This window comes from Heloderma suspectum, chromosome 6 (genome assembly GCF_057233095.1).
Source record: "Heloderma suspectum isolate Gila_16-S chromosome 6, 16-S_ref, whole genome shotgun sequence".
NCBI lineage: Eukaryota > Metazoa > Chordata > Lepidosauria > Squamata > Helodermatidae > Heloderma > Heloderma suspectum.
Genome location: NC_139463.1, coordinates 120,141,567 through 120,168,060, shown reverse-complemented (window position 1 = coordinate 120,168,060; position 26,494 = coordinate 120,141,567). Strand labels below are relative to the sequence as shown.

General features: G+C 42.3%; 1 protein-coding gene across 1 annotated transcript; it reads left to right on the top strand.

Annotated features, from left to right (window-relative positions):
* The first annotated feature begins 1,982 nt into the window (after nucleotides 1–1,982).
* LOC146342901 (vomeronasal type-2 receptor 26-like) lies at nucleotides 1,983–20,381 on the top strand. The gene is made up of 6 exons (XM_084808068.1): nucleotides 1,983–2,245; nucleotides 8,145–8,436; nucleotides 8,722–9,585; nucleotides 9,790–10,017; nucleotides 19,259–19,385; nucleotides 19,480–20,381. Exons 1-6 carry the CDS (start codon nucleotides 1,983–1,985, stop codon nucleotides 20,379–20,381), a joined length of 2,676 nt encoding a protein of 891 aa, XP_084664194.1.
* Nucleotides 20,382–26,494: the final 6,113 nt, after the last annotated feature.

Genomic DNA, 26,494 nt, shown 5'->3' with positions numbered 1-26,494 from the left:
GTTCAGTTATCAATATGGCTATTGTCTAGAAGTGCCCTCGCCCCGCGCCCGGCTTGCCTGGCTGTGGGGGGGGGCTGTTGCGGGTGGTGGGGGGAGGACGGGACAAGGGCAAAGGCCATTGGCCTTCATCCCTGGGGTCTCCAAGGGGCGGGTCTAGCTGGCCACTATTTAGGCTGTGCTGCCCCGCAGCCTCCTCATTCCGGCTATTCCAGCTTGGAATTTCCGCACCCTTTTCAAGCGGCAGCACATTGGCAGCGTCCTCCCCCGTCCTCGATCTCGGCAGCAACCCCAGGGATGAGGTGGCGGCATGGCAGCACCTTTGGGACGAGGCGGCTGCTTGGTGGCATGGCGGCGGCTCTGCAGTGGCAGTAGCAATCCCAGGACAAGGCAGCTATGGGGGAGTGGCCAGGTGAGCATTCGTAGGCACTGTTTCAGGTGACTGGTAAGGCCCAAGGCTTCTGGCCCAGGGTTTTGTGGCCCCAGTTGGGAGATACGGCTTACCTTTGAGGCCAACCCTCCTCACCCACTCGGGTTCTGTGGCTCGAGGAGGGGTGACAGGGGAAGGTCTCCCAGCCCAGAACTGGGTATGTCCGATTGGTGGGCGAGGGCGGACGCCTCGCCACAGACAACGAATGCCTCACTCTACACCGTCATATTGGTCTTGTTGTGGTGTGCCCGCCAGTGCTTTCTTCGCAAATTGTAATCTATCAATAAATGTGGCCCTGTTTATCCCAAATTGATTGGTGTCGTCTCGTCATTTCTCCCCTGTCCACTCGCAAGTGGTTCCACAAGACTCACACTTCACTCCTGAACCTAAGCACTGTTGAAGACAAAATCATGGATTGCCTCTCCTCTTGTTGGTTCTGTGCTTAATATTATACCAACTTCCCTGAGGGTAAGCCCAGTTCAACTCAGTAGGGCTTCCTTTGAGGAGACACGCATTGGATTGCACTGAAAGTGTTGTAGTGCTTTGATGAAAAGTACTCCCCAATTTCACTTTGATGTGTATAGTTGGTAATTATTATTACTTTGGCAGCTGTGGTGATTTATGTGTGGGATGGTTTTCAGGGCCAGGTGGTGGCAACTTATACTTTATTTTCCTTCTTTTTAACGAGTTTTTTAAATATATATATATATATATAAATCATTAGATGTATTAGCACCCCCCCTCCACAAATCTGGCCAGCTACCCAGCCACTCTAGGTGGCTACAATACAAAACACACACAAAATACAACAAATTTACATAATCAACAGAACAAAACAACATTGCTCAAACAACAACAACAACATCCCCTAACCCATCCCAAATGTCTGCCTGAATAGCCAGGTTTTCACAGCCCAGCAGAAGCTCATCAAAGGTTTTGTCATTGCCACAAGCTTTGTGTCCTCAGTCGAGAGAATGGCTTCACCTTCGTGTCTTACTTGGCTATTCTATTGTGCCAAGCATTGACTTCTGGTAATTTGGAACCAAGCTCCCATTTCTCATTCCTTTAGGGAGAAGACTTCTATTCATGTATGGGGGTGGGGGAGGAACCCAGCATGTTTTCTACCAAAAGTGTCATTCAAAGTCCAAGCTTTGGAGAAGTAATTATCTTCCCCTGCAATTATCCAAATCACAATTAATTGTTCACGTGACCAAAGCTCCAAAGGCTTTCCAGAAGGCTGTAGAAAAATCAGTCCTCAAGGCTGATAGTGGTTAAAAGTAAGTGGTTATAAATAAGGGGAAATTTCTGCTGTGGAGAGCTGGGAATAGAGACAAGAGGCAGGCAGGGCTCTGTCAACCTCATCTCTGAGAGTTGTCTTTGTCTTTTCTTTTATTCCAGCCAGACTTGAACTTGGAGTGCTGGCCATCTAAGGTAGTATGCAAGGCATTTTTACCCCCGTTGATTCTAGCAGTACCACAGATACATTCCCCTTTAAGGTGTGTGTTGGCTAAGTCAGGCAACATCCAAGGCATTAGAAGAGAGGCAGTTGTTGTCCATGTCAGCATCAGTGTGCGTAGAGAAAAGCTTTGACACCAGCATGTTGTGTCTACTGGTGTTCCTGCTTCTGCTGCCTCCCATTGTGTGCAAAGTCAAAGTATATACTATGAAGTGCCCTGAAGATGATCCCCTCCCTGTTCCACATGAGTGGTATCAGAAGGGGGGCCTCGTCATTGGTGGGATCGCTTCTCAGATTTTTTATAGCTTTGACGAGCTTTCATTCAAGGAATATCCTTCTCAGAAGCTCTTTGAGATTCCACAGTAAGAATTTATCCCCCCACCTTCTGCATCTTCTGGGTTATGCCAGGCCACAGGGGGTGGGGAAGGGATTTATATAAATGATAAGTTGCTTAAAGAAAACATGTAAGATTGGTCCAGCCTAAGGCAAGATCTCCTTCTGCACAGAATTTACCTGCAGCCGGATGTGTGCAGATTGGATGCAGTGCAACAGTTAGGGAGGATATGAAACACCCTCCCAGCACAAAACAAAACAAAACAAAACAAAAAATGACATTAGTAGACTTATTAATGGGAAAACCTAGGAAACTATCAGTTTGTTTCAATAATGAGGAAGTTATATCCATGTATGTTGGTGAATTTACTGACTCTCTCAAACAGCATTTAGAAAGAACCACTCAGTTTGGAATCACTGTTTGGTCCTCAAACATTTGGGGGAGAAATATACAGGATCCTTGAAAGGGAAACTGTATTCTGCCTTCATGGATAGGAATGCAGCTTTTGATTCTATTCCTAGGGTGGAATTATGGCAGTAATTGGATGAGGTTTATGTTCGTAAATGATTGTTCCATCCTATAAAGTCCCTTCGTAGCAATAAATAGAGGAGTACACCAACCCTCAGCTTTGACTCAGACACCAATGTAGCATGTTAGAAACCAGCCCAGTTTGTCTTGGACTTATTCCAAGCCTTTTAGTTTTGTGTTTTTAATTTAAAGGAGATTGCTGATAGCTTTTTTATTATTATTTCATGGCAGAATTGCAGGAAAAATTGCAAAGTTAGTTTCCTGAGTGGATTAAGATTAAAGAATGTCAGAAGGATATCCTCAGAGGGGGGCTGGTTGTGCAAATGTAGCCTTGATATTTGTAGGATTTCTGAAAGAAGATGTTTGAATGCCAGGTATTATTTGTGCACCATTGAATAGAAAAGTACAGGTATCCCAGAGGTTTCCCTACATAAGAAACTTCCAGTTGCAGAAAATGGTAGGTGATGTAGTTCATGTAATTCACATCGCATTCCCTCCTTCCCCCAGGGGTGTGTGTGTGTGTGTGTGTGTGTGTGTGTGAATTTGTATGAAAATGATATGCATTGCAGACGATTCACCAGTAAAGAATCCTGTGAAGTTTCAGATGGATATGTTTAGGGGCTCTGGAGTCATTATGGTCCAAAAGCATTTTAAGGATGTATGTGTGTGCATTCCATAGTGAATCCTGGTGACTTTGAAGAATAACCTTCTCATGATCCCATCCTTGTCCTCCCCCAAAGCACAGTGACCAGTGTCCCTGGTAAATGTGCCCTAGTATTAGAAGGTGGATCTGTCAGTTACTCAACCACACTCCCTCCCCACTCCTTCCTCCTCTTTCTGCTCATAATCAGTGTGTAGAGAAAGCCCATTCAAAGACACTATCAGCAGGAAACATGAAGTCTCCATACTTCGGCCTGATTTAATGTGCTGCCCTCTCAAATGCTTTCGGAAATATATGCTTTTGGAAATATATATGTTCCTTTGTTTTGGAGGGCATAAAAATATGGAGGTGAATCTGTAGAACATGTAGTATTGTTCTGTTCTGTGATGGAGTTTGGAAACAAATGATTTCTCCCTTGTTGGCCACATTACCACATTTGATGTTGAACATTTCTTGATAGAATGCATCCCATTGGTATCATTGGCCATGCACAAATTTATCTCAGTGGCAATTTGAGAAGCAATTAGAGAATGGATGTTGAGGGGATATTTTCCTTAAAGTTATATGTTTGGTTTGAGGCTCTCTAAGTTTCATGTTATGTTCTATGATTAAGATCATTGCAACCTATTCTGGTCTGCTGATCAGAGTAAACAAGTCCTACACATACACACCAATCGGAAAACAGTTTTCAAACAAAAATAAATGACAGTTAAATAAAAAAGGACACACTGTAAAAGTGCATTTGGCAGAGGACTGTTGCCAAGGGATGTTATGACTTGTCAACCAATGAACAGCCAATATTACTATTGAAGATGAACTGGTGAAGTTCCTTTTTGTTCTTTCTGTTTTAAATTGGAATGGATTAATCTGTCAGTTTTGCTTTCTCCCACATTTGATATATAAAAAAATAAAAATCTCACATACTTTCACTTGTGTGTATAAAGAGATCTGTGAATTTTGGTATATCAAACAATGAACCAAATGAAATTTTCACTCATCTGCACTGACCACATTCAATAGGTACACCTATTCCTAGCACGGAGATGATCACTTAGTACCTGTCTGCCGTGTAGTAGTGATCGATGGGAAGCATCTCAGAAAATAAGAGTTTGCAACCCCAATTTGGCATGACAAATGCAGTTAGATGCACAGGGATTAAAATCTAGATTTTTAAGGGCTGTGTACTCAAAGCCCTCTGGCTAGATATATCGTGCAGACTTCATTTTTCCTCCAACATTAAGACCATTGAAGTCTCAAGTTCTTTATGGTCCATTTATACAGAAGAACTTTGCAGATTTTGGTAAATTCTTCTCAAAAAATGAACTGAATGATAGTTTTGATAGTTTTTGATCAAACTCCATTGATAGTTTTTGATGAGTAGTGGTATTGTGTGTAAATAAGTTGAAAATAATGTAACTTAATACCCCTCCTCCCATTTAACACTATTCTAGTTACTACTTGTAATATATATTAGAAAAGAGAAATTGATATTGAACATTGTTTTTACATTTTGGGCTACAAAATGCTTTTGCAATACACTGTGCCTTTTCAATGAGAATCTCCTTCATTATAAGATCACCTTTTTTTTTTTCATTTGCACTTTTTCTGTTGAAGTTTTGCACCAGGCTACACTTTTCCCCTTGTTTATTAGAAGCTAATACCTTCATGTCCTTATTTCAAAGAGCTCTGATAAAAGCTCCTCTGCATGAAATGTCATGGGAAAATACTACTTGTAGAATAATTCATGCAAAAGAGGGTTAATTTCAAATTTGTTAAGAATATAGTATTGCTATAAAAATGTGTTAAGCCCTCCTGTATCACTTTTGAAATTAATAATAAAAAAACTAGAATCAGGAGTAACCTCCAACTATATAATATGGAAGGAAACAGCCCTTTCTGGTATATGGAGCAAAATAATATAACACTGTATTCAGAAAGGAGAAAAAATGGTACCCCCCATTCATATTCATTTATATACAGTATCTATCTATCTATCTATCTATCTATCTATCTATCTATCTATCTTTCAATCTATCAGGCATCACTGAATAGCTTAAATGAAACCAACAGCTAAGAGATAGGACAGAGTTTGAGGAACTGATAAAGAGCTACACATTACTCATAAAATATGAAACAGAAACAGCATGTGTTAAAGATTATATGGTTAAATGGTCACCAAGGATGGTTTCAGTGGAAATTTGGGAAAGACTCTGGAGTCAGATCCATATTTTTTCATTAAACATGTCCATTAGGGGGGAAAAATCTGTATTAGTTGATGACAAGGTGGTATATAACACCCATGACAATAAACAAAATAAACAAGAACTATCTGACTAACCGTTGGAAATGTGAGAAACAAATAAGATATGTTTATCATTTCTGGCAGGCATATTCTTGGGCAAAACAACAACTGTAGAATGATTAGTAAAAAATATGGAGAAATTAGTAGCCTACAATCTTTTATTAGACCCCATTTTTCATCTTCTTAATTGCATGTATGGATTTGTTAGTCATCAACATAAGGAACAGCTTATTTGTTTGCTGCTGCAAGAATATTGTATACACAAAAGTGGACAGGACAAATAAAACCATGTAGGGATGAGCTGTTGGAAATAACATAACTTAAATAACTTAAATAACATAAATTAACATACTATGTTAGAACTGCTGAAAAAAGACAATGAGGAAATACATTTGTAAAAAAAATGGGTATGCTTTATTAATTTCTGTAGATGTAAAGCAATATATGAAAATATTAAATTTGTTTTTCAATAACTTACTTTAGTTATTTATAAAATGTATGGAGGGGGGGAGAGAGAGAGAGAGAGAAGTTAATTGTTTATTGGTAACTTTGCAAGTTGTATAAGAAAAATATGGTATATACACAAGTAAGTGTGAAAAAGAAGAAGAAAGATAATACATACCCAATGCATGTATTAGCGGAAAGTGCGCACAAATGTATATCAGTGAAAATAAAGTTCAAAAATGCATTATATTAGGCAAATTGCTTGCAAAATTGTTTATATTAGGCCAAATTGCACAGAGAATATGTGGATTAGAACGTCAAAAACTGATTTGTGACTCATTTTGCATTGCATTCTTTTCTTTCCTTTACAATTAAAAATGCTGAGAACATATTCTTAGTCCATCTTGTTTCACCATTTACAAGGGTGTGTGAAACACAAATGCCTGGAAGAATGGGAGGGAGGAGAAGAAATTTCCCAAGTTTTCTGGGAGCTTGTGGCTTACCTTAGTGTTTTGCAGTAATGCACGCTTGGGTTTCCCACTGGGCCAGCTGGTTGAACACTGTGTGAACAGAATGTTGGAGGCTAGATGGACCTTGGTCTGAGCCAAACATGGTACTACTTATGGTCTTATTGTTTCCCCATTTGATTTTGGCTTGTTTTTTGTTTTACATTTTAAGATTTCATTTCATTTATTATATTTCTATACTGCCACATAGCCAAAGATCTCTGGGGGGTTCACAATAGCTAAAAACGATATGACAACAACAACAAAAACATTAAAATACTTTATGTAAGTATAATACCATTCACATAATGACACAGAACAAATAGCACACACAACAACAACATGGATGAGGTTGTCAACAGTGTAATGTGTTTCTTTGTCTAACTGGAGAGCCAGTGTAGTGTAGTGGTGAGAGTGACGGACTGGGAGCCGGGAGATCCGGGTTCTAGTCCCCACTTGGCCATGGAAGCTCACTGGGTGACTTTGGGCCAGTCACAGACTCTCAGCCCAACCTATCTCACAGGGTTGTTGTTGTGAGGATACAACGGTGAGGAGGAGGATAATGTAAGCTGCCTTGAGTTCCTTGCGAGAGGGAGAAAGGCGGGGTATAAATGCAATAAATAAATAAACTTTTAACTCTCTTGAATGTGCCAGAAGATCTCTAATTGACATGAAAACAGGGTAGTAGGTCCCTCCATTACTTGTTTTAAAATGAAAATTGAGCTTTTTTCCAACACCATGGCTATACTTGATTTTGGCAGCAATTCATTGATGGCAACCTGGAGGGGCAAAAAAATGGCCAAGGATGCATGTGGTCCATGGCCACATGTTGACCACTCCTAATTTTAGATATTCCTTCCAGAGAGAATTCAAACACAATGTCTTATCTTCAACCTTCCTTGCTGTGTATAAAGTTGTAACAAATTAACTGTCTTCTCATCCAAGCCAGAGAAATATGGCAAACAAGAAGTGACAGTAGCAATCCTATCTGAGCAGTATAATTCATTATTTATTAAAATTATAAATACCAGAGAGTATCCAAAGTCATTCAGATGTGGTGCACATCATACTGGGATTGTAGTATAGAATAAAACTTTATTACGGTCCAAGACCAGCTCAAAAAAGGAACTACATTAAAATTATCTGCCATATATCCCCAATCAAATTAATAGACACTTCAACACAGTGTAATACTAATGTAATGCATATCAGCCATATTGGGTGAATGGCATTACTCTCCAGACTTTGTCTTTCATCCAGATAGGTAAGTCTGAGCTCCCTCAGCATCCTTCTTCGAACACCTATCACGGCCACAAAAAAATTGGCAAAACTATATGTAAATGTCGAATTAGTGTCAGATAAGAATATGTAGGCATGTGGTGCACATCATACTGGGATGTGGTGCACATCATACTGGGATTGTAGTATAATGACTTCATGTCTTGTAGAATACTCTCCTGAAATAATACACTCTCTATATTTGCAGTGTGGTATCAAAATTCTACCAGCACACCCTTGCTTTGACATTTGCAGTAAATGAGGTCAACAAGAATCCTGAGATCTTGCCCAATGTCACACTCGGTTTCCACATCTATGATAGCTACTATGATCCGATGATGACCTACAGGACCACTCTGGACCTGCTCTTCAAACTGTATAGATTTATCCCCAACTACAAATGTGACACTCAGAAAAACCTGGTAGCCATCATCGGGGGGCTTGGCTTTGAAACCTCCTTTCGAATGGCAGACATCTTAGAACTCTACAAAATTCCACAGGTAGGATCTGGAAAAGGGGATGTGGGGAAATCTCTTGTAATACCCTGAGTCATTTTAAGGTTCAGAGCTAAGGAGATGTGTTATTGACAGGGGTAAATACTGGAAATTGAATTATAGCCCCATAAGTTCAGAATATTCCTCTGAAAGAGATCTTGATTTCTACTCTCACCGGACATGCACATTCCTTCAACATTTTGTATTGTTTTGATTTTTACATCATCAGGCATATGCATACAGAAACTGTTCCTAAAGTATCTCTAAAATATTTTTTTCATATTATTTCAGCTCACATATGGCTCATTTGCCTCAGAAGAGATTCAAACCATGCAGATTTCTTCCTTTTACCGTATGGTGCCAAATGAAGCCCATCAGTATATGGGAATAATCCAGTTACTTCAACATTTTGGGTGGACATGGCTTGGGCTCTTTATTGTGGATGATAACACTGGAGAACATTTTCTGCAGGCCCTGGAACCCTTGCTTTCTGAAAATGGAATCTGCTCAGCCTTCACAGAAAGAATCCCACCACAAATTCATATGGATAAATGGAATAAAATGTATGATGTAATCACAAGACTATTTGCAGCACTTTTCACAGATTATAAAGCCAGTGTATTTATCTTGTATGGAGAATCCTTGACGATTTCATGGCTAAGAATAATTGCATTTCTACGAGATCCTGAAAATAAGGAAAAGATCTCATTTGGGAAGGTTTGGATTATAACAACCCAGATTGATTTCATATCAACAGGCCTTGAGAAGGGTAGGGGTTTCCAGCTGTTCAATGGTGCCATTTCATTCATGATTCACTCAAAAGATATCCTTGGATTCAAGGAATATCTTCAGAGCATAAAGCTCTGGACTCAAGGAGAGAGTTTTCTCAAAGATATCTGGGCACAAGCATTTGACTGTTCCTTTCCAGATCGAAGAGAGTTGGTGAAGATCAATGAAACATGTACTGGAAAGGAGAGGCTAGATAGACTTACCACAGATGTTTTTGAAATGCACATGACTGGCCACAGCTACAGCATCTACAATGCTGTCTACGCTTTAGCTCATGCTTTGCATGCCATGTACTTACATAGATCCAAGCACAGACCAATGATGAGGGGTAACAGTGCTGACCTTCAGGCTTTGCATCCTTGGAAGGTAATGTCTAAAAAACTAAAAAATGAACAGCTAAGTGCTACATGCACCTATGCTCAGCTTTCTCCTCTTTTAGTTACTGAGGGAAATGTGTGCACAACATTTTGTTCATTCACTTTTTCTTCAATATTTGCAACTTGAGAAGAATTTCAGAGTGAAATCCTAAGCATGCCATTTTCCCTTATTGTCCTGTTCTCTTTCAACTAGCTCCATGCATTTCTTCATGGCATTTTGTTTAACAACACAGCTAAAGAAACAGTGTCCTTTAATGAAAAAAGGGAAATGGGAAGAGGATTTGATGTTGTGAATATGGTCACATTCCCGAACAAGTCTTTCCAGATGTTGAAGGTTGGTATGGTGGATCCCAATGCTCCTGAAGGAAAAGAACTTATCATTAATCCAGATGTGATTGTGTGGCCCAGACATTTTAACCAGGTAAGGATTCTGGGGTAAACCTGGCAGACTGTTTATCCTCCAAATTGGTTTTTTTAATCAATTTTTATTATGAATTTCAACAAAACAAATTCAACAAACAAAAAACATAACAACTCCCACCAAATCCATAACAACATATTCTAAAACCCTCAGTTCTGAATTATTACAGTAGTCTTGTTGTTGTTGTTCAGTCATTCAGTCATGTCCTACTCTTCGTGACCCCATGACCATAGCACGCCAGGCCTTCCTGTCCTGCGCTCTCTCCCGGAGCATGCTCAAGTTCATATTCATTGCATCGGTGATGCTATCTAGCCATAGATAGATCTGCCGTCCCCTTCTCCTTTTGCCTTCAGTCTTTCCCAGCATCAGGGAAAAAGAGGAAATAGGTTTCACATAAACTTCAGACTAAATATTCACATACAAGTCAATTTTCAAGTTACACCTATATACCTCTCTTTCTAATGTTGCAAGTGGTGTCAAGTCTTCAACCCATTGCATTATAGGTGGTGAGCTTTTATCCTTCCATTATCATAATATCAGTCTTTTACCAACCACAAGGGCATGAAAGACTTCATTTACAAGAAGCAGGTAAGTAATTTAAAAGAACATTTACATCAGAAAATATTAAAGAGCTTTCCAATACAAAATTTATCTGTATAATACCTTTCTCCCTAAAGGAGGCAACCATTGGGTATTTCCAAAACATATGAATAAGAGAAGCATTGACTGCATAGATCTCGCAAACTTGAAAATAAAAAGAACACATCATTAATGCCCACTAATTGATCCAGGGTAAAGATAATTTTATCTGTCCAGGTCTGCCATAAAAACATTTTCTTACCAACTCTTAAATCTGCATTTCCCCATAAAGTCAATTTAGCATGGGAAAATGGGTCAAACTGTAATTGACATGACATTATACACCACACTTCTCTAACTGCCAAAATTGTGGGAGGAGCTCTGTCTTCCTTAATATGCCAAGAACCTAATGCCATCCATTTAAAGAGAGGCTCCAGACAAGATTCCAACACTGACCAAGGTGGAAGATCTAATCTAAGTGAAAGAGACCAAAATTTAGTACGAGTCAGCAAATAGGCCCGATAGTACATAGCTAGATCTGGAAAACTGAACCTGCCTTCATTAACTGGAAGTTGCATCCTATTCAAAGATATTCTTGGTGGAAAGGACCCTCCCCCCATTTTATGAAACAAAGCATTATTTTTTTGTAAATATTTGCCAGATATAAATATAGGGATCCCACGTATAACATAAATAATTCAAGGTATGGTATTCATCTTAAGTGTATTCACCTTACCCCATAAACTCAACTTTAAAGATGCCCATCTATCTATATCTCATGAACTATCATCAATCAACTTGTTTAAATTTAACCTAATCATTTGAGATATATCTCTAGGGATAATTGTTCCCAAATAAATAATAAAATCTGGGCACCGCCGAAATTGCCAAGTGGCTTATACACTAGTGCATACCCTATCTCCAATTGGCATTATTTCCAAATTTGACCAATTATTTGAATAGCTGGACAATTCACCAAAGGTTTCGATTAATTTCATCAAAGCTTGAACTGACGACTGGAGTTTCAAGATAAACAACAAAAGATCATCAGAATGAAGGCTGATTTTAAATTCTAAACCAAAATTGACAGATCCATGAATACTACTGTTTTGTCTAATAGCACACACCAGGAGTTCCAAGCATAAGTTGAATATCAATAGGGAGAATAGACAACCTTGTCTGGTGTCCTGCCTGAGTAAAACAAAAAAAGCTGAAAATAAACTGTTAGTTGTTACTCTAGCTCTTGGAGCTGAGTATAACTCATATCAAAAATTCCATAGGAAAACCAAAATTAGTCAATGTAATAAAAGTAGATTTCCAATGAATTTTGTCAAAGCCCTTTTCTGCATCCAAAGAAATGATGGCCACCTGGGCTGTTCTTTCAGAGTTTAAAGCAACCAGATCAACAACTAATCTAAGATTATCAGCCCCCTGTCTATTTTTTTTAATAAATCCCACTTGGTCTGGTCTAACCAGTGCAACCATAACTTGTTGCAATCTATCAGCCAAGATTTCTGTTGATGTTTTGATATCTACATTCATTAATGATATAGGTCGATAGTTAGCACAATGGGTATGATTTTTGCTTGGCTTAGGAATCACAGTAATATAAGCATCATTTAACAGTGAAGAAAGGGAGCCCACCTCAAAAATATGGTTATAGAGGCAATACAACCTTGGGGCTAAACAACTAGAGAATGTTTTTTTGTGAGTGGAGATGGGTAATAAAGAGATGGACGCAGGTGCTTGGATGCAAATTGGGCCACATTTATTAAATATATGCAAAGGGGAAACCCAAGATGGGCACTAAACTGTGCCAGCTGCTAGCTGACACTGCAAATGTGTGAAAAAAACATTCACAGCCTGTGGAGTGTGGTGTCAACATCACCATCCAACAGGGCTCCCCCTTAGGAGGGAGGTAGGCCTTCCCCTATCACCACCCTCTGGGCCGCAAAACACCTGGTGGGTGAGGTGAGTCAGCCTCACAGGTAACACTTGCCCTTCAAAACCCAGAGCAGAGGCCTCAGGCATCACCTGTCACCAGAACAGTGCCTCTGAATGCTCACCATTCCTATTCTCCTCCCCATTGCCCATCCTATCAGCTCTTTGGAAATGCGACCAAAACATCATAAGAATTAAACCTGATTCACCTGAGGACTCACCCACCCCATTTACAGTATGAAGTTGGCAAACAAGACACACAGCCCAGGCCAATCGGACTATGAGCCTGAAATCCCTACTTGGCCGCCAAAAGGGTGGCCAGTTAAACCCACACTGCGTAAGGGAGGGTGGGAGGGAGCTGCGCATCCAAGAGGCATTTGGGAGGGGCACAGAGGGCTAAAAGATGCTTCTCCGTCCCTTCCCTCCTATGATTGTCTGAGTGTTGGGCAGCCAATGGCTGCCAAGAACGTCTCCTCTCCCCAACCCCTCACAACCCCCCCAAACGCCCCCTCCACGATTGTGTGGTCTACTGTGGGGAAAAACAGGGACACAAATGGCATGGTGGATGCCCTTTGTGGCCATAAAGCTGGTAGATTAGCTTAAATGCAGCTGTAAATGGCTGCATTTAGGCTAATCTACCAGCTTTATGGCCGCAATATGCCATTTGCATCCGGAGACTCACTTACCCTACCCCAGCGATACGGCACTGCAATGGTGGCCGGCGATATTGCCAGCAGAGCAGAGCCGGTGGCCAGCTCCACAGGATTGCCACGATGAGGGGGTCAACCCACATGGATTCCGGGGGGGGAGGCAGAGGTGAGTAGGGATGTTGGAGAAATCCACCACGGACTCCAGTGAGGCTGGATTCTTTGACATCTGGCCCCCCGGAGTCTGTGGTGGAATGGCCTCTACCCTGCCACCCCCCAAAATCCCCCCCTGGGATGGACCTAGCTGGAGGCAGATGTGGTGGCAGCAGCTCCGGCTTGTCTTCCAGCCACTGCTGGGCTGCTGCAGCCGCTATTTGCATGGCTGCCTTTTGCTGTGATAGGCTATGTAATACTTACATAGCCTATCACGGCTTGGCAGGGACGCAAATGGCAGCCGGTGTAGCAGCCATCATTTGCGGCTGCTGCAGCCCAGCAGCAGCCAGAATCCGGCTGCGGGCAGCCCTGGCCAGCGGCTCCTCGGAGTTGCCACAGAGTGGAGCCAGCCGGGGAGGATTCTGGGGGGAGGGACGGAGCACCTCCCCCCCACTGCAGACACCCCAGATCGGAACAGTAAGTACATTTCATACATCCCTAGAGGTGACTGCTGCATTCCGCCATGGGCCCTAATGGATCCGAATTCTTGGAATCCGGCCTCATTGGGGTCCGTGGCAGAATTCTCCCCCATCTCTAGTGAAACATTAAAACGCCAAAGACCAGGGGCCCTATGAATATCAGAAAATTGAAGTTCCAAACATAATGGGGCATGATCTGACACTACCAACATGTCAATCTTGTTGATTTGACATACTAAACATGTAGAAATCAAAAAGCAATTTAATCTAAAACAATTATGGTGAACTGGTGAAAAAAGTATACTCTCTGTCAGCAAGATGTAAAATTCTCCAAGCATCAATTACATTTTAACCAGGTATGGATTCTGAGGGAAGCTCGGTGGACTCTTTATTCTCCAAATGGGTAAGAAAGGTACACACAATTTCCTTTTCTGACTAACCTGACCTTGAGAAGGGTCATAAAACTTTAGAAGAATGTCAGCGCCGCTGAGTACATTCAAAGGAGCTGCAACAGTGAGGGGCCTAATATCTCTTTTCAGATACAGATAGAGATAGAGATTTAATCTCAGTGAAGATAAACACATTCACCTACAAAGTCTTGTAGATTGTTAATTCCACCAAAGGAGTGTCCCTCTCACCATTCAAATGTGTAATGAAAACAAACTCTTTCTAATCCAGACATCCCTGCTAGGTAAAATGTTCTGTTACTGTTCCTACACTTGGTAAAAGTTTTGGTTATCAAAGTAACATTCTGGGCTGCTTCATCCCTGAAAAATGTATAGGTGATTTCACTGACGTTTGAAGTGCAATAGTTTTATATTTTATGTGTGAGGTAATGTATTACAAACAATGTAGGGTGGTGGCCATGGGGAACAGATTGGCAACCCTTTTGGCCATATCATACATGCACTCATTGGAAAGGAAGTGCATTTGGAAGGATGTGATACTATGCCAAGTGTATGTGGATGATGTGATTTTAACACAAGAAGTAGGGTAATGGTGGGTGAAAAGTTTGCATTTTTACATGAAGGAGGCAGTACTATGCTGACTGAGGGGACAGACAGATGAGAAGGGGTCATTGGCATTTTTGGATGTAGAGGTTTAATGGGGCAGAAGGGCCTTGAAACATGATGGTTTAGAAAAACTTTGAAGAAAGGCAGACATTGTGTTGCATAGTCAGTCTGCCCACCCATGGAATGCAAAAAAATGAGTAGCACAGAGTGTCCTAATTAGTGCCTTCACTGTCTCTATGCAAGAACCTTTTGAAACATCTAAAAGCTGATGATGTGGTTTGTAGGAATAGGCATGAACTTCCAAGGATGAGAATTTTGTCATATAATAATTATCAATTCAGAATGAGAGTTCCAATCTCTTCCCCCCCCCCGTTTACCAATAGATTCTCAAGAAAGTTAGAATCATTTCTATGACCTGTAATATTAAGTTCAATGTAGTAAGTACCCCACATTTCCCCTATCATTAAAACAAATATTAGTTAGATCACAGCTGTATGATTCAAAATGTATGACCAGGCAATCTTCAGTATGTAAGAAAAAAATGAAAGTGCCGAGAAGGAGAAGGAGAAAGAAAAAAGCAGTGTATGAAATGGATTGTGCTGAATGTTAGGTATGCTACATGGGAGAGACAGGGAGACCACCCATACTTTGGATAAAAGAACACCAGGGAGGAATCAAGTGTAACAACAGTAGAAATAAACCATGGGTGCTGCATGTGAGAGAAGAATCAAAGTAATTAATTCAAGTTGTCTATTTTGGCAATTGAATCAAATTTACCCAAAAGGAAGATCATTGAGACACTGATGCCTAGTATGAATGCAAACAGAAGAAATGGTTCAGGCACTTGGATTTGTGAAGGAAGCACTTTTAACAATGTGATCTAAACTGAGCTTTGTGTGTGTATATGAGGAGTTACATGGTGGTGGTATGGTATTAAGGCAGTGCAGGAGATGACATGGTGCTGACTTGGCCATGAAGCTCACTGGGTGCCTTTGGGCCAGTCACTGACTCTCATCCTAACCTATCTCACAGGGTTGTTGTGAGGAGAGGAGGAGGATCATGTTAGCTCCCTTGGGTTCCTTGCAAAAGATAAATGAGGCAGGATATAAATGTAATCCTAAATAACACAAACAGAGTGTTTGGGATAAAGGGATGGTGACTCTCTAGACCATTCCTCCAGCATTTTGGTGGCAGCAATGAGATAAACATGAAGTGCTGGTGGTTATCCTGGCGCTCCTGGCAGGCCCTTCCATTTAAAGTTTACGGTGACTTTCATCACATGGTTGATGGGGAATGGGCCAGCTTTGGTCTAGGCCTGAACTGACCTGAACTCCTTAAGCTGCCAGCCTGCCAGGACTGCCTGATCGTGCAGCAGACCTCTCATTACCAAGGCTCCACAGCACCTGTGATTTGGGTCTGGTTCATTAATTGCCACAAGGGGCAATTCCCTAAAGCCTTCCATCTGGAAACAAGAAAAGGCACCAGCCATGACACTGTCAAGGCCAGGGACTCAGCATGCCACAAACAGGATATTGTTGTTGAGGCACTTGGGGATGAATGCCTGAACCAGGCACATAACTTTGGGAAAGGTATAGGTCTGACTATTAATAACTGCACTAATAAGTGAACTATTATTACTGAGGCTGGACAGCCATCTGTCAAGGAGGCTCTGAGTTGGATTTCTGCATTGAGCAGGGGGTTGGACTTGATGGTCTTGTAGGCCCCTTCCAACCCTACTATTCTGTGATTCTATGATTCTATTATTGTACCAAAAATCAGATGGTTCTTTTCTGAACTCCTACCCCAGAGTTTAATTGCCATTGGGATCAAAGGAAGGAAGGAAGGAAGGAAGGAAGGAAGGAAGGAAGGAAGGAAGGAAGGAAGGAAATTAATGTTCCTTAGATGCCAGTACTGTGTACATCACCTGACCTTAGACATCATCCAAAGGCTACATCCCCTGAAGCATCAGATACCACCTGCATCTCAGCCATTAGCAGGGACTTACTCCCCCAACGGGATAGGCAGTTAACCAACATTTCCCTCCATATGTGCAAGTTTGTCCTCATTCGGCCAGCCAGATTAGCCCTATAGGCTCCCCTCAAGATCCTTTAGCTGCCTTATAGTAACCTTCTTTGCACTGCAGCCCCTTCCTAGCTGTAGCAGTCTCCTCACGGGAGAGGTGGAATGGCTGCTCCACTGTATCAAGCTGTAAGACAAGCAAGTCCCTCTGTTGTTTCTTCCACCAGGGAAACCCCAGGGTATCTGGCTAGGCTGGAGGCAGGCCCAGTGGCTTGTGTTAGCGAGCTCTGTCAAAAAGAAGCCATCCAGGTAGTGGCCAGAGAAATCTAAGCCTCCTCTGTCCCAAAGGGCCCAATCAATCATAGTTCTGAATGTCTCAAGGGTAGATACAGCCCCTCATAGCAAGCCCTTACCAATATAGAACTAACCTTGGAATACGAACCCTAGCAGCTCAAAGTCATCATGGTGGATGGGCAGCAAACAGAAGGCCAACTTAATGTTGCATTTACCTGGACAATCCATACTTGAGATGGGGAAAATGAGAAACTGAGTGAAACTGAAATTGACAGATTTGTAGGGATGGCGGAGAATTTCTCCACGAATCTTCGGGAGGCCGAGTGCCGATGCATTTGGCCCCCCGAAAGTGTTGGGGAAATTCTCCGCCGGCCCCCTGCCACCCCCCTGGGATGGGACTTACCTTCGGCGAATGTCCCTCTCGGCGGCGGGTCCCAGCGGCGTTTCGGCGGCGTTTCGGCGGGGGTGGCGGCAGCGGCTGGTCTCCCGACCGGCTGCCGCCACCGCCATTACAAAATTAAAAAGTACAGTAAAAAAAACACACACACACCCGTGATAGGCTACGTGATGATTTACGTAGCCTATCACGGCTAGATTTCCAAAGTCAGACGTGATAGGCTACGTAAATCGTCACGTAGCCTATCACGGGTGATTTTGGGAAAAAAAAGCACGTACACAAATGGCAGTGCCCCATGGGTGCCGCCATTTGCATTCCTTATTTGGAAAGGGGTAACCTACGTAAAGATGTACGTAGACTATGGCAAAAATAAGGGAACGCTATTTGCGTTGCCCTTATTTTCGCCGTAGTCTACGTAAATCTTTACGTTGACTAGACGTGCCAAAATAAGGAACACAAATGGCGGCGCCCATGGGGCACCGCCATTTGCGTACGCGCTTCCCCCCCCCCAAAGTCACCCGTGATAGGCTAGGTGACGATTTACATAGCCTATCATGGCTGAGTTTGGAAATCTAGCCATGATAGGCTACATTAATCGTTACGTAGCCTATCACGGGTGTGTGTTTTTGTTTTTCCTTTTATTTTTCGTGGCCAGGGAGACGGGGCGCTCCTCCCCGGCCTAAATTTTGCCGGCGAGGGATGGGGCGCCTCCCCCCCTCTCCTGAACTTCAGGGGGAGAACCGAAGCACCTCCCTCCCACCGCAAAGCAAGCTGCGGGACAAGGTAAGTCCCTTTCGTCCATCCCTACAGATTTGTCCATCCTTAGCAAGAAGGGTCTGCAGTGGTAAAACTACCTGGGAAGGCCAGTTGAACTGCATTGCATGTGAGTCCCATGAAACAATGAATGGTGAAGATGGGAATGGTACCCCCCTCCCCACTGGCCAAAGGGTTGGCTCAATTGAATGGGTAAGAACAAGGAGCTTGGCAAGGTGGCTGCCTGAACTGCAGGCAACATTGACACAAAAACTACCAAGGGGGACACCCTATTCTGAACCAATGAATCTGGCTCAGCTCCCCCAGTGTGTGATACCTTGCAAGTAGGTTTCTTGGAAAGGGATTTGCTGGCTTTGGAGAACATCTTAGGGATTATGAGAATTTTATTTCTGTCTGCAAAAAGTGAGCACATGCCTTTTCTCAACCCCAAACGTGAGCACAAGCAGGAAAGCGTGTTCTCTGAAATTGTTTGCAACTACTCAAACATGAGCTCAGGTTAGAAAAATACACCAATTTGGATGGAAAGAATGTTCAAAATTGTTCATTTTTAAAAAAAAGCAATTTCATGCTTTAGTTTGTTGGGGGAAAATTTGAAGAACTTTGGAAATTTGGTGTTTCCTGCACCCACAGCAGTACAGCAAACCTTTTGTTACCAGTACTTCCTGACAATCCTCCAGTCTTCCTTGTCAAATGGTTGGGTCCTGCACACTGACTGCAGACTGAATAAGGACAGAAATAGCACACAATATTGTTCCTTTGCTATACCAGGAAAGAGAGCCATTCAGAGGTGCTGTTGATTTCAGTCAGGCTGGTTACCCTCATCCTGATTGGGCTGCCCTCTTGACATTTCCACCAATATCCTTCTCCTGATGGTGTTGGGAAATTGTGCTGGATTCACCATTGGGTGATGGGGACTGTTCTAACTTATTTCATGTATATCGATAGGTACTTCCTATTTCTGTCTGTAATGAACATTGTCACTCTGGTACTCAGAAGAAAAGGAAGGAAGGGGAAAAGTTTTGCTGCTATGATTGTGATCCATGCCCAGAAGGGAAGATTTCAAATCAGACTGGTAGGTAATTCACTTCTCCAATTTTGCCATCATACAATGTTTGTTCTTTCAAATGAACTGGAACTGAAATGGGACATTCTTCTCTATTTTTCAGATATGAATGACTGTTTCAAATGCTTAGAAGATCAGTATCCAAACAAGAATAAACATGGTTGCATCTCCAAAGTTTTGAACTTCCTGTCTTATGGTGAACCTATAGGGATTGGTTTAGCTTCAGTTGCTGTTTCTTTTTCCCTGACCACAGCCTTGGTGCTAGGCATTTTTCTTAAGCACAAAGATACACCCATAGTCAAAGCCAATAACCAGGAGCTCACCTACACTCTGCTCATCTCACTCCTACTCTGCTTCCTCTCTTCTTTGCTATTCCTCAGACAACCAGGAAAAGCGACCTGCCTTCTCCGACAACCAGCTTTTGGCATCATCTTCTCAGTCGCTGTTTCGTGCATTTTGGCAAAAACCACAATAGTTTCTCTTGCATTCAGAGCCACAAAACCTGGATCTAGGTTGAAGAGCTGGATGGGGAAGAAAATGGCCCATTTCATTGTCCTTCCGTGCTCCCTTATCCAAGCCAGCATTTGTACTGTGTGGCTGGCAAGCTCTCCTCCATTTCCTGATTTAGACATGTGCTCTATAACTGAAGAAATAATTGTGCAATGTAATGAAGGTTCAGTCACCATGTTTTATTTTGTCTTAGGATACATGGGTTTCCTGGCTATGTCCAGCTTTATTGTAGCATTCCAAGTCCGCAAGTTACCTGACAGTTTTAATGAAGCCAAGTTTATTACATTCAGCATGTTGGTATTTTGCAGTGTGTGGGTCTCCTTTGTCCCAACCTACCTAAGCACAAAAGGCAAAGACATGGTGGCTGTGGAGATCTTCTCCATCTTATTATCCAGTGCTGGGTTGCTAGGCTGCATCTTCTCCCCGAAATGCTACATCATTTTGCTGAGACCCAAACTGAACAGCAAGGAACATCTAATTCGGAAACAGTATTAAAGAATATGTCCATTTTCCACCTGTTGGTCTGTCAAGGGTGTTAGATAAAGGTTTTAGGAGCTGATAGGACTGTGTAACATTAATACTCACAATTATATGGAGACTCTCCCCTAAACCTTTGTTGATTCCTAGACTTCCCCTCAGTTCACTTCTCCAAATGCCTCCTTCAGCTAGCTCACCATGCAATGTGTTCTGTGGTGGAAAATTAGTAGTGGAATGTTCCAGTTTGAGCAGAATTGCAGTGCTCTATGTGACGTGAATGAAGTTCCATAAAACATAATATAGCATACAATGGAATAGGCTGAAGAAAGAAAAGAAAAAAGTAAAGAGTCTCCAACGGGCAGAACACAACATTCCAGATGCATAAGAGGAGAGCTACACAATTTGCAGTATCATACGAGAATGGGTCCCTCAAGTCTGTATGCTCCTCCAGACGACACATGTGAATGACCCACTCCAAGTACAATGGAATGTCTTCACATATGATTTCTGGGTCAAAAAAATACAGAATGGCTGATACTGCATTTCTGAGAATACAAGAACTCTGCAGTCTTAAGTGAAACCTAATGATTCAGATTTAGGTACATAACAGAAATCAAGCGAGACATGGCATTTTCTACAGTAGCAAAGGTGGTAAGAACTAAATATAATGGTAATCATTTTTAGTTGGTGCACTAGGTAAAAAGTCAACAGAATCCAAATTGGGTAGCATTACCTAGTCTTTGGTTTTTCCAGAATAGGGATTGAACATTTTCTATTCTCTCAGTTACTCATTTTTCTGAGGATGTCAGAGAATTCTGTCATGGATCTCGATGAGGCCGAATGCCTGTGCATTCGGCCCCCTGAAATCTGTGGCGGAACAAAGCCCCCCCCCACCCCACAAAAGGCATGTGAAACAGGACACCTACCTGCTGCCGTTTGCGCTGACTTTTGAATGGTGGCCGCGTCCGCGGCCAACATTTGCTTCATCACTATAGCCGTGATAGGCTACGTAAATAGTTATGTAGCCTATCACAGCTAATGCAGGGACACCATTTGCATCCCTATGGAAGCTGTGATAGGCTGCGTAAGTATTTACATAGCCTATCACGGCAAAAAAAAAAAAGGGAATGCAAATGGCAGCGGCTACAGTGGCTGCCATTTGCATTCCTTTTTTTTTTTGCTGTGATAGCCTAATTTCGGGGGGAGGTGTGGAGCGCCTCCCCCCTCACTGCGATTCACCTCGTCGAAAAGGTAAGTGACTTTTGTACATCCCTAGTTGCATGTTACACAGTTTTGCCTAATACACACAATTGTGACAAGCAATTTTCCTAATACTTTGCATTTTTAAAGTTATTTCTCCTAATGTATGCATTTCTATATTATTATTTTTACTGGATAACTCATTGCAAAATTCTGAAGAAGTGCCAATTTAATAATAATAATAATTGTAGTAGCAGTAGTAATAAACTTTCCATTTGCTTATTGATTCAAAATTATGTACTACTATGTTTACACAAAATGGGGAAGTCAATGAATTTGTCCCCAATTTGTTGCTGCAAAATCAAGAAGTTATGTGGAACCTGACAGACTAATACATTTATTTATTATGGTATAGACTTTTTTTCTTTTCTTTTTTTTACTAAATGCCTCTTTATCAGGTGCATGAAATGAACTCTTCTTTGGCAGGTGTGTGTGAGAGAGAGAAAGAGAGAAAGAGAGTGAGAGTGTGTAGGCCCTATGTAATGCCCCTATAGTCAAGCCGAATGAGGGAATTCATGTGGAACTCAAGCATTGTAATTTGATAGCTCATTATCTCCAATCTTTAAAAAAAATGTGATAAAGGTAATTTAACATGGGAGATGCCTTGGAGGTTGACAATGTCATATAAAGGACCACCCAACTTCCATGAGTAACCAATCTCAATAGCAGAGTAAATGTTCTCTGTGATGATTAAGCCCCAAGTTAGTGCTGAAAATCAACACACATACTCTCTTTACTCCAATGTTTGGACAGACATATCATATATTTCTGTCATTTCTTGTGTGAAAACTACTGATGTATTTTATTCAGGCTTTGGGAAGAAGACAATCATTACTTTGTCTGGTGAAGTTCTGAGCAGTGGTTCAAAGACAATTAAGATTATTTTATTTTATTTTTTCCCCTCTGTCCTTTTAAAGCCTATGGCAGCAAGCTCCAGAAGCATTACCTCATGGATGCTAAGTTTAATTCTGAACTTAGAATGCTCTCAGCACTCCAGTGTTTTCAGAGGGGCTCTAAGTTGCAGAGGGAATCTACTGGTTTCCAATTACTTTCTTTATCAATTGGGCCTCAGAAGGACAGTCTCCATATTAAGACAAGGATCAGGATGTGGCCATTGGGGAATGGGGTGTTCACACCTCCCCCCTTGCAGGATGCCAGAAGTAGGGATGGCGGAGAATTTCTCCCCGAAACTTCGGGGGGCCGAGCGCCAAGGTGTTCGGCCCCCCGAACAAGTTTCGGGGAGAAATCCTCCTCACCCACCCCGCCCACCGCACCCCCCCGGGACGGGACTTACCTTCCCTGAATGTCCCTCCCGGCAGCGGGTCCGGCTGGCGGTTCGTCGGGTGTTCGAGCGGGGTGGGAGCGGCAGCCAGTCTTTCGACCGGCTGCCGCCGCCGCCATTGCAATAAAAGAAAAAAAAAAGTCCCCTGATAGGCTACGTGACGATTCACGTAGCCTATCACGGCCAGATTTGCAAAGTCAGCCATGATAGGCTACGTCAATCATCACGTAGCCTATCACGGGTGACTTAAAAAAAAAAAGTGTGTACGGATAATGGCGGCCCCCATAGGGAGCCGCCATTACCGTTCCTTATTTGGTCGCCGTAGTCTACGTAAACATTTACGTAGACTACAGCAACTAAATAAGGAACGCGAATGGCGGCTCCCTATGGGGGCCGCCATTCGCGTACGCGCTTTTTTTTTAAGTCACCCGTGATAGGCTACGTGAAGATTCACATAGCCTATCACGGCTGACTTTGCAGATCTAGCCGTGATAGGCTACGTGAATCGTCACGTAGCCTATCAGGGGGTGTTTTTTTTTTTTTTTTTTTACTTTCGCGTTCGCGGCCGGGCGAGGCGAGGCGCCTCCCCCCCGGCCTGAACTTCGCGGGGGGAGCAGCGAAGCGCTCCCCCCCACCGCGAACAAGCTGTGAGAAAAGGTAAGTGACTTTCGTCCACCCCTAGCCAGAAGCACAACTCTTTTTGTCCCAGAGGAGATTCTGAGCATTTTTTTTTTTTTGTCAAGTAATTCTGAAGGAGAATATAAGTTTTTTCAGAGAGGAAAGTCATTTGAAGGGGGAGTGAGTGATAAGAAGTGAATAAAAATGATAAATATGAAAATGGCAATTCAGGAGAAAATTGCAAATACCTACCACATTATTCATCCAGCAGCAGCTTTGAGGACAGTGACACGCTGAGGTCTACAGCTTTGAGGCTTAAGTTTGTATAGGAGCAGATCGATTGTGTTCATGGCTGTTGTTTGAAGACTTACCTTAAATTGTATAATTGCTTGGATTGTTCCCATAGCTCCCTTCCCTCTTTCTCCTACCATAAATTATTGTCAGCAAATATTTTTGACTTTCATATATTTTTTATTCAGCTTTCAAAGTTTCATAATGGTGTTTTGGGGGGTGGGTAGTTTTTCAACTGTACACAACTGGACTACTCTAATTTCATGAATTCATCAATGATCTGTAATTAGGAGTGAGCAGTGAAGTGGCCCAGTTTGCGGGTGACACCAAATTATTTAGGGTGGTTAAAACAAAAAAGGGATTGTGAAGAGCTCGAAAAGGGTCTCCCCAAACTGGGAGAATGGGCATCTAAATGGCAAATGCAGTTCAGTGTAAGCAAGTGTAAAGTGATGCATGTTGGGGCAAAAAATCCCAACTTCAAGTATAGCCTGACGGGACCTGAGCTACCAGTGGCCGACCAGGAAAGAGATCTTGGGGTTGTGGTGGACAGCTTAATGAAGATGTCAACCCAGTGTGCAGCTGCTGTAAAAAAGGCGAACTCCATGTTAGGCATAAGTAGAAAAGGGATTGAGAATGAAACTGTCATACTGCCCCTATACAAATCCATGGTGAGACCACACTTGGTTACAACAGCTGGGATTGTTTAGCTTGGAAAAAAGGAGGGTAAGGGGAGACATGATAGAGGTCTATAAATTCTGCACAGTGTGGAGAATGTGGGTAGGGAGACATTTTTCTCCCTGTCTCAAAATACTAGAACCCAGGGTCATCCTCTGAATCTGATTGGTGGGAGATTCAGGCCAGATAAAAGGAAGTACTTCTTCACTCAGTGCGTAGTTAAACTGTGGAATTCGCTACCACAGGAGGTAGTGATGGTCACCAATTTGGATGGCTTTCAAAGGGGGTTGGACAAATTCCTGGAGGATAAGGCTATCAGTGGCTACTAGTCTTGATGGCTATGTGCTCCCTCCAGTACCAGAGACACTGAGCCTATGGGCACCAGTTGCTGGGGAACATGGGTGGAAGTGTGCTGTTGCACTCATGCCCTGCTTGTGGGTTCCTGGTCGACAGCTGGTTGGCCACTGTGTGAACAGAACGCTGAACTCGATGGACCCTCGGTCTGATCCAGCACAGCTCTTCTTATGTTCTTATGGTCTATAATGGTTTAAATAGAATTAGTATTTGTTTATTAGTTTGATTATATTATATTATATTATATTATATTATATTATATTAGTTTGTTGTATAGTAGCAGCAGTTCTTTTATGAGCAACTGCTTGAATTTATAAACAAACATAACGTATTTACACAAGATCCAATAATTCCTTATTTCTACTGCTTATCAAGAAGCTTGAATACAGCAGCAAAACAAAGATTAAACTATGCTGCTGTGTTTTCTTCCAGGTTAACAGATGCACTTCAGTGGGCAAAAGTGTAGTGGGCCATGAACTAGAAACCCCTGTATAAACACATCTATATTCCATTACATGCATATGGATCCACAATCAGTGTACACATTGAATGTTACATGTGAATAACTGTATGTCTAAATAGATAAACAATCTATATTGCTTAGATAGATTAAATGAGTGTTGAATGTTGTCTGTCTGTCTGTCTGTCTGTCTGTCTGTCTGTCTGTCTGTCTATCTATCTATCTATCTATCTATCTATCTATCTATCTATCTATCACATTTTTCTACCACCCCATAGCCGAAGCTCTCTGGGTGGTTTACAGAACGACCGATTAAAAACTCATCATGCACTGCCAAATGCCTGGGAAAAGAGAGAGTTGTTACCCTGACGCCTAAAAGATAATAATGTTGGCACCAGGTGGACATCAGGGAGATGTCCACAGATTCCACAGATGTGGGGCCACCACTGAGAAGGCCCTCTCCCTCGTTTCTGCTTTCCAACCTTCCCTTGGATGAGGGACTCGGAGGAGAGCCTTAGGTGCTGAACAAAGAGTATGGGTAGGTTTGTTTTGGAAGAGGCACGCCATCAGGTATGGTGGTCCCAAGCTGTATAAGGCTTTATACGTTAAACCCAGCACCTTGAATTGAGCTCAGAAGCAAATAGGCAGCCAGTGCAAGCGGGCCAGAGTCGGTCTTATATGTTCGGACCTTCTGGTCCCTGTTAGCAATCTGGCAGCTGCATTTTGCATGAGCTGCAGCTTCCGAACCATTATATGAACACCACTGTTTCTCTCATCTTATTAAGACTCTTCAATAATGTCAGACTTTTTTTGGTAAAATGTAATAATTGATGGACAGACATTGTAGATAAAAAGACTGGGTTATCTGTTCACTTAGAAGGAAGACAATTAAGAATTTCTACAGTCCTTTTATCTAGAAATGTCAGAGAATTCCGCCACGGATCTCGGGGAGGCCGAATGCCAGTGCATTTGGCCCCTGAAATCGGTGGTGGAATGGTCTGCCACCCCCCTGCCACCCCTGGGATGGGACTTACCTTGGGCAGATCTTCCTGGCGGTGGTGGCTCCGGCGCCACCATTTCCAGTTAAAAAAAACAAAAAACAAAAAAACGTAATAGGCTACGTAAAGATTTTACGTACATAGACGCTACGCTATTTGCGTTCCCCTTATTTTTGCCATCTTAGTCTACGTA

Coding starts and splice junctions, on each gene's coding strand:
- LOC146342901 (XM_084808068.1), top strand. CDS start 1,983: ATGTCAGCATCAGTGTGCGTAGAGAAAAGCTTTGACACCAGCATGTTG. Junction 8,437..8,721: donor AACTCTACAAAATTCCACAG/GTAGGATCTGGA, acceptor ATATTATTTCAG/CTCACATATGGCTCATTTGC. Junction 10,018..19,258: donor GGCCCAGACATTTTAACCAG/GTAAGGATTCTG, acceptor GTATATCGATAG/GTACTTCCTATTTCTGTCTG.